We start from the raw sequence: 9,378 nt of genomic DNA on the forward strand, positions 1-9,378 counted from the left end.
CCTACCATGAAAGTCCCTCAGATGCAAGCCCAGAACCCTAACAGCACACAAAAAGACACATTCTGCAAGAGATAAACAAGCTTATTTGTTAAACATTTGCTATACTGTGTCAAATACTGTGTGGGGCCCTGGAAAAATAGCAATGAATAAGACAGACAAAACCCCTACCACCCTCATGGAGTGCATCCCAGTGGGAAAGATTGTAAATAAAACAAAAAGCAATTGTAGTTCATGATAAAGGCTGAGAAGGAAATAGCAATGACAGTGAAACAATGCAGGCTATTTGGGGCTTAAAAAATGGAAAACAACAGTTGAATAAAAAAAGGGAGCTGATAGCTGGGGCAACAAATGGGTAAGAGAAAGAATGCCATCAATGGGTGATGTAAAAAAGTCCACTCTTTTTTTTTTTAATTGTCAAGGTGATGTACAGAGGGGTTATAGTTACATAAGTAAGGTAATAAGTATATTTCTTGTCCAACTTGTTACCCCTCCCCTCAGTTTTCTCCTACTTTCTCTCCCTCCTCTCCGAGTTGTACAGATTATTTTCAACATATTGTCTTGTGAGTATTGCTGTTATATTGGTTTCCCCCTTGTCCTTTATCTCACTATTCTGTTGTTTCCCTTCCCTTCCCTAATTCAAATCAATGTATATACAATACCAGAGTACCAAAATCAAATACAGTGACAACAGGAGATATACCATAATGGGAAGAACATACAAAAGAAACAAGAAATCACACAGTACAATAAAAACCTCATGTTCATGACTTGGAGTTCATTTCACTTAATATCATCTTATACGGTCATATGTACATAGCTATTAAGCTAATCTGCTGATCTGCTAAGATTATCCTAGCTGTACACTAATTATTGCAAATAAGGGAAACCATGGGATCTATATTTCTTTGGGTCTGGCTTGCTTCATTCAATATGAGTGAAATCTTTCCATTTCCTTGCAAATGGATGCCATTCCTTCTGATGGATGCATAGAATTACCATATATATATATATATATATATATATCACATTTTCTTGATCCATTCATCTACTGAGGGGCATCTGGGTTAGTTTCAAATCTTAGCTATGTGAATAATGCCACAATAAACATAGTTGTGCTGGTAGCTTTAGTATGGCCTTGTTTGTGGTCATTTGGGTAAATGCCCAAAAGTGGGATTGCTCCCCAAAAGTGGAGAGCTCTATGTGCAGTCTTTTGAGGAACCTCCCTACTGCTTTCCAGAATGGTTGAACAAGCTTACACTCCCACCAACAGTGCAGTAGCATTCTCTTTTGGTCACATCCCCTCCAGCATCTGTTGTTATTAGATTTCTTGATTGTAGCCATTTTAATTGGAGTACGGTGGAATTTCAATGTTGTTTTTTTTTTGTCGGTCATGGGGCTTGAACTCTGGGCCTGGGCGCTGTCCCTCAGCTCTTCAGCTCAAGGCGAGAGCTCTACCACTTGAGCTACAACGCCACTTCCGGTTTTCTGGTGGTTTATTGGAGATAGGAGTCTCACGGTCTCTCCTGCCCGGGCTGGCTTTGAACGGCGATCCTCAGATCTCAGCCTCCTGAGTAGCTAGGATTACAGGGGTGAGCCACCAGCGCCCGGCTTCAATGTTGTTTTGATTTGCATTTCTTTTATAGCCAGAGATATTGAGCATTTCTTTATGTGTTTATTGGCCATTCTTATTTCCTCTTCAGAGAAGTCTCTCTTTAAGTCATTAGCTCATTTATTAACGAGGTGGTTGTTTCTTTGAGTGTTTGTTTTGAGGGGATTTAATTTTTTGAGTTTTAAGTATATTTTCTGCTGTATGGCTAGTGAAGATCTTCTCCCAACCCGTGGGAGAAAGCTCACTCTTTAGGTCTAGAATCATGAAGTTCTAGTTCTGAACAAGAATGCCTCATGGTTATGGGGTATTATCAATTCTTTTTTCTTTTCCTCATAATAAATTACAGAGTCACAAAAAGGGATACATTGAAGCTCAGCTAGATTAGGTAGGGCAAGGAGAGGGGGAGGTATATTTTAACAATATACTTCAAACAGTGCAAAGGAACTTGGGCTTGTGTGGCTCAAAAAGGGATATAATTTATCATTTATTTATTCATTCATACATCTATTTTGTGCTGGTCCTGGGGCTTGAACACAGGGTCAGGGAACTGCCCCTAAGCTTTTGTACTCAAGTCTAGCACTCTACCACTAAGCTACACTTCCCTTCAGCTTTTTCAGGTTTAACTGGAGATAAGAGTCTCATGGACTTTCCTGCCAAGGCTGGCTTCGAACTTCAATGTTCATATCTCAGCTTCCTGTGCAGTTAGGATTATAGGCGTGAGTTACAAGTGCCCAGAAAGGATTTTTTTTAAGGAATTAACCTCTGCCTTTTCATTTTAAAGGATCTACTAATTCTAATGCTGGGATAACAGCAACTGATATTTAGTGAGCACGAAGCATTTATTTACTCATTTAAGGACCAACTGTTGCCATTTTTTAATGAAACCAAAGTACAGAGAGGTAAAGTCACATGCTCAAAACCACAAATCTAAGGTAGGAATGAGTTGGCTGAGAGAAGAATCATCTGGTATATAGATGATTCCTTAGACTTTGTTCTAGCCCCAGTGAATCAAATTTCTTGGGGATGAGAATAAGATCCATAAATCTATATTCTTTAACCAGCTCCATAGATAAGGCTGATGTCTGATAGGAAGCACTGAGGCCAGCACTTAAAGAAACTCAGCTTCATACATGCAATCTATTACTACTGGATTTGAGCCACAAAAGAGGTGAGTGGGGCAATGATGTGCTCATTTTCCAACAGCTCAAATCCTTTCAGGTTGCCAGTGAGGAGGGAGCAGGTCAGGTACCACTTCATGTATAGAGAAAGTGAGGTCAGATGGAATGATGACCAAGAAATGAAGGTGATGTGAGGTCAGTACCCAGGTCCTTTTGGAGTCAGCACCATATTCTATGTGCCAGGCAGCCCTTAAATTATACAAGCCCTTTGCCTACAGGGTAGGAGTACATGCTTATAATCCCATATCCTCCCCTTTCTTTGTGTACTTTTCCCAGTTATTTCCTATCATAGCAGTACTGTGGATTTCAGTGACCACTAGCTGTACACCACAATACTAATTCTTTGAACTCTAAAAATGGATATATATTTGACAAAGTAGAGAAACAGCTGGGGGAAAAATCAAGAATTTGCTCTAAAAGTGTATCAGTCTCAATATTCTAAAAATAAAAGTACTTTTCCTGTTACTTATTGTAGATTTTTTTATAATGATGAGTTTTATATAGTCTGATATTAATAGGAACATCTTTTTATATCATTCTTCATTCATTGCTCAAAAGAAATAACTTCCAAATGAACCAGACAACCTCCATAGTAAGAACAATTTACTCTGTGATTACGGCTCTCTATTTTCCCATCCCTCTGCGACAGGATTTTTTTAAAATGGTAATTCTATATGATGAACTCAACTTATACTTTTCCCATTACATTTCTTCTGCCACCACCAGCATAATTAAGGGTAGCATGGCAAGGAACAGATTTGCAAATTAAAATTAGTACATTCTCTTGCTATAAAATTAAGTATACTATGGATAAGAACAGAAGAAATTGCCTTCAGCGTTAGTTATTTAAAAGAGTGACAACTGTTGTGTATGACACAGTATTTTTTTAAAAAATAAAACAAAATAAACATCTCAGTAGATATTTACAAAAATATCCTGTGGGACTTTTAATGAGTTATTTTAAACTTACCACAAACACCAACTTTCCAACATTCGTCCAAGGGAAATCATAAAGTAGTTGTTTCTCTTCATCTAGATTCTGTGGAATGAATTAAAAAATGCAGACAGAGTTAACAGGAAAAATGATACTTTAAACTAGCTCTGACTTCTCTCTTAGAAAACCAAAATTCAGCAATTAAAATCTGAAAGAGCTCCTCAACCCTCTTTGGAGAAGTGCAGATAGTAATTAAAAGCCTAGTGAAAAATTCTTTAGCTTTTAGTTCCTGTGTGAACACATTAACTGGCCTTTTTAAGGCAAGCTTTTCCCTTCTGGCCTATCCTTAAATTTAAATAAAAAGTCAAAAAGATTCAGATATTCATGAGATGTGATGAGGAACTCAGACTTTTAATAATTGGTATTTTGCCTATGACAAAGATAAAACACCCTTATATATTTATATATTTTACAGAAAGACATCCTCTGTCCTGGTAGATGGCTGCAGGATAACCACATCCCACCTGCGAACCTGACAGTTATGGCTTATTCAGGGACAAATCTGATCAGAAATGTACAGTGGAAATTAAAACATCTGGTAAGACTCCATATTAAAATGACAATTTTCTTTCCAGAGTTACTAAAGTTATCCAGGGAATAAAAGATGATCAATGATACCAAAGAAATATGGTTGGATATTAATGATCTGTTAGTGATAAACCTGGGCTAATCATTGGGTTACTGTTGGATTAGTCTGAGAAACTCCCATTCATCCTCATCATCCACATCTTTGCTAGATAGGCAGGAAACAGTAATGGGAAATGGACTATTGAGATTATGCTAGCCCATAGGGGCTCACTCTAAGGGCAAAACACAGTTGACTCCATTTGACACATATTTCTCATTTACCAACCTGGAAAATCTGTATTCCTCGCATGGTCAATCCAAGAGTCAGTGAAGCTTCAATTTCTCTTTTATCCTGTGAGAATAAAATTTTATGAAGAAGCATTTTCTTCTATAATGAAAAATTCAGTACCAAAGAAATAGAAAAATTTCCAAAATAGAAAGTTTTTGACTTAAAATAAATTTCCTCATCTTTCTATTACCTTTGTTTCCTACAAGATTTCAGAAAATCTTGAGCACATATTACAAGTCAATAAAGATAAATGCTGCATTTTTAACCCTTAGATTTCAAAGTTTTAAGTGTTTTTACCGTATTATTTATACTCATGTCTGACAATATTGTAAATATTTAGGTTCCTGAAAACTCCAATAGACAAAAATATTTTTGCTGGTTTTCTTTTGCTGTCTACCTTCTACTTTATGCTTAAGTCTTTTATTAGATGTTAGAATCCTAAGTCTCATGTCATAGTTATAGTCTGAGATGGATCAAACTTAAATTTGGGCAAATGTCCTAGCTCCTTGAACCTGAAGCCAATACTACAGACAAGTGTATTGTGAAAATTTTGCCTCTCAAAAAGCAAACAGTGCCCCCAAACAAGTCAAAATTTATGGAAATCCCTTCTCGCAAGCCAAGGAGAATGCAGTGTGCTTAATTTAACTGATAAATGGAAATGTTCTATATGTTGCAAGGTTATGTATCTTTAGTGGAAATTGAGTGGCAAATTGAAGAAAATGAATCAAGTGTTCCTACCACAGTACTAATGTCTGCATCCTGAGCATTTGTAGTTTTTTTTTTTCCTCAGTGATGGTCTCCTTGACACAATATGCCCACAGATAACAAAAGTCTTCTTATTTTCAAAGTTCATATATGTGTACTGGTGCACATCTGTTTTTTTTTTTTTTGTTTTTTTGGGGTCCGGTTGTGGGGCCTGAACTCTGGGCCTGGGTGCTGTCCCTCAGCTCTTCAGCTCAAGGCTAGCGCTCTACCACTTGAGCCACAGCGCCACTTCCGGCTTTTTTCTTTTTGCTTATGTGGTGCTGAGGAATCGAACCCAGGGCCTCAGGCATGCAAGGCAAGCGCTCTACCACTGAGCCACCTTCCCAGCCCCTGATGCACATCTGTATTCCCTGGAAGGCATGAGTAGGAGTACTGTGGTCTAAGGCTATCCATGGGAAGAAATGTGAGACCCTATCAAAAAAATAATTGAAAGCAAAAAAAGGGTTGGAGGCTCAAGTGCGAGATGACCTGCCTAGTAAATACTCTATTCAAATCATAGTTTGTTCAGTTCAAACCTCTGTATTATTTTTTTAAAGTTCAATCGTTCCTTGCCAACCTGATAAAACATTCTATTGGCGAAACAATAAAGTATGGTTTACTAATTCACAACAAGCATAAGGGAAAAACTGTACAATTGAAAATGTACTCAAGGCTGGTGCTAGTGGCTCACACCTATTATACTAGCTATTTGGGAGGAAGAGATTAGTTTGAGGTCAGCCCAGGGCAAAAAGTTAGTCAGCACCCAACCACCCCACCTCAGTGAATAGCTACAAGTTGTGGCATGCCCTTGGGTCATCCCAGCTAGGCAGGAAGCTGAGACTGCAGTTCCAGATCAGTCCAGGAGAATAGTTCACAAGATCCCATCTCAATACAAAAGAAGGTGTGGTAGCATGCAACTGGTATCCCAGAGTGGTGGGTAGCCTAAAATTAGGAGGATCACAGTCCTGGCTAGCTCAGGAAAAAAAGTGAGGTCACTATCAGCAAAAGTAATCTGAGCAAAAAGGGGGCTTGGGGTATCACTTAAGTGGTAGAGTACTTGCCTAATAAGGATAAAGCCTCAAATTCAAGCCCTAGTACTGGTGCTTAAAAAATGCACTCAAATTTGACCATAACTTTTAAGTGCTCATTTATAATAAGAATTTCTAAAGTATGAAGTTCAAAATGGAAGATAAAGTTAATTAATAACTAATATATTTTCATTATGTATATGGGTCTTCATTAGGCTTAATGCCAGTTTTTTCATGGACATGGAAAAAAATATTTTTAGAAAACATATCTTTGCCTGGCATAAAGAAAAGACAGCTTATTTTTCATGATTTGGACAGTGGTTTTTCACAACAAAATGAAATGTCTTTTTATGTTGAGAAAGGCACATGTAGTACAATGTGTAAGAGGAGAAAGCAATCCAACCATCCAAATGTTGGCCAACTGTCTTTCTCAGGGCAGAACTGATTGCTTTCTGAAATAAGATCGTGTTCAGAAAAATACTGGTTGTATAGGTATGAAGTGGCAAATGAGCATAAAACAATTTTTTCAGAAGGTTCCTCGTCTTCTCTAACTTTTCTCCACTCCAACCAGCAACCCTTAAATGAAGCACATTTAATGGCTGTCACTTAAATTCTGCCAAGAAATGACAGCTTAACATCAAGTAACAATGTCTATTCATCTACTTCAGTTATACTTTAACTATCTTATTTTAAGCAGACAAGAAAGCCATTTTCTATGTAATATGGAAGAACCACACAGGAAGCAGATTTGGAAAATTACATGTTTTACAAAAGAGATAAGTTAGGTATATCTACTTTAGTAGAGGATTCTTTATTTTTGGTACTAGTCCTGGGGCTTGAACTCAGGGCCTGAGCACTGCCTATGAAGCTTTTTTGCTCATAGACAGCACTCTACTGCATGAGCCACAGTTCTACTCTGGCTTTTCAGTGCTCAACTAGAGATAAGAATCTCATGGACTTTCCTACCTAGACTGACATCAAACCATGATCCTCAGAACTCAGCCTCCTGAGTAGCTAGGATTACAAGCATGAAGATTTTATTTTCTTAGTAGTACTCACTAAATAAATAGCATGCATCCTCAGCAAATAAGGCAGAAAACAATACATTTTGTTCACTCACTAATGAGCTAGGCATTCCTGTTACTTCAGATTCATTACCTCACAGGTCTATTATAGTATTTTTATAGTATTCCTTCTTTATAACAGACATAGTCCAAAATTTTGTGGTCTAGATCCCAGTTAGTATCAAGAGAGATAGTTTCCAACTAGTATCTGATATATCATTCACACTTCTGAATCCTGGCTTTGTCACTTAGTTTTTAGACTTTAGGTGAGTAATTTAACTCTGGCCCTAGGCATTATCCCTTAGCTCTATAGCTCAAGGTAAGTGCTCTACTACTTAAGCCACAGCACTGCTTCTGGTTTTCTAGTGGTTTATTGAGAGATAAGAGTGTGCCCCAACTTTTCCTGCCCGGACTGGCTTTGAACCATGATCCTCAGATCTCAGCCTCCTGAGTAGCTAGGATTATAGGCGTGAGCTACCAACACCCAGCTTGCATTTCCTTTCTTACAGAGTTACGAGGAAGTTTAAAAAGACAAATATAAAATGTGAATAAGCACAGTACTCCATAAACATTAGTTGTTGTGTGATGTTCTTAAAATTAATGGACACAATACAAGCGTGGGTTCAGTTAGAAGGCCATTACACAGTATTGAGCAAACTAGTTGCAAATGTTGCGCCTCAAAGCAGAAAAGCCAATATGGGTAGGATAAATCAAACCATTCTATAGTTACAGAAAAGCCAGATTTACAATGAACAGCCATTTGTTACCTCACTATTAGAAATATAAAAAACACTCTGCCGTGCTTCTAAGCTAGAAGAAAAGCACCATTGCTTCTCAGACTGACCTGAGATAAACCCAGGACAGTTCAACCAAACTCTTTTAAAAGGAAAGTACAATTTTCAAGAGAGTTCATGAAATCTTGTTCAGGGTGGTGCCTCTCTGAAGCCCTGCATTTGGTGCATTTATACCTTGTACAGTCTGTAGTAATGAACAGCAACATCATCCAGTCGGACGGCCTCTTTGATATATTTCAGATGCGCCTCAGAAGCAGTCAGGGCAAACTGATCTTTGTGCATGTTTGGAATGTGCTTCAGGATGTACTCCTTCCCCCTCTTGGAAAGAACCTGTTGGGATATGAGGGAAGTGCAATGCAACATTTGTTGGAGGGATGTAATAACTCACTCCCAAATGATGAAATGGTGAGCATCTAAAATAGCGCAGGTAAACTGGCCAATTTCCTTTAAAATTTCCCACTTTTATCTGTTTTCCCTATCCATTAAATTACTAGCTAATACTAGAAGATACAAACTCCACTTGGCAGTAATGCTGCATAGCTAAGCAGGAAAATAAGGAAGGGGTAAAATAGGTTCTCTTGGCATTACAGTCACCAAGAAAAAAAATCCCTACCAACTTGTGTAATTCTGTAATACATCATAGTTTATACTGGTGAAATGTCTGGTACTATGAAAAACATCAACTGTCAGCACATCTGCTGGTTCTGGATCCTACTTAGCTCTTCTAAAATTACAGCCACAGAATAGGAGATTCTCAATGTTCATCCAAAGAAGGCAAGGGACTGGGGAGAATTCTCCAAAACTCTGTATAAGAGGCAATGAATACTCTATTTGAATACTTACAAAAAAAAATTGCATTCAAATAGTCACTGTGATTTGCTGTCGTTTAGATTTTCATTAGTCTGAGCTTTCAGATGTCAAAAAATATATAATATCTTACAGCTGCAGGCTAAGAGAAAGGTGCTGATTATCAAAGTCTTAGCTGATTACATAGGGTTATAAAAAGTGAAAAGAGGGCTGGGAAGGTGGCTCAGTGGTAGAGCGCTTGCCTTGCATGCCTGAGGCCCTGGGTTCGATTCCTCAGCACCACATAAGCAAAAAGAAAAAAGCC

At 38.0% G+C, this 9,378-nt stretch overlaps 1 protein-coding gene across 2 annotated transcripts in view; it reads right to left on the reverse strand.

Moving 5' to 3' along the window:
- Positions 1-9,378, reverse strand: part of Frmd6 (FERM domain containing 6) — an 83,025-nt gene that overhangs the window by 13,994 nt on the left and 59,653 nt on the right. For both annotated transcript variants that reach the window (XM_013012356.1, XM_013012355.1), the window contains exons 7-9: positions 8,442-8,597; positions 4,635-4,700; positions 3,758-3,826 (exon numbers count right to left, since the gene is read on the reverse strand). In XM_013012356.1, the coding sequence (XP_012867810.1) occupies positions 3,758-3,826; positions 4,635-4,700; positions 8,442-8,597 (291 nt within the window). The remainder of the gene's footprint in view (positions 1-3,757; positions 3,827-4,634; positions 4,701-8,441; positions 8,598-9,378) is intronic.

The sequence above is a fragment of the Dipodomys ordii genome, unplaced genomic scaffold, assembly GCF_000151885.1.
Source record: "Dipodomys ordii isolate 6190 unplaced genomic scaffold, Dord_2.0 Scaffold16, whole genome shotgun sequence".
Taxonomy (NCBI): domain Eukaryota; kingdom Metazoa; phylum Chordata; class Mammalia; order Rodentia; family Heteromyidae; genus Dipodomys; species Dipodomys ordii.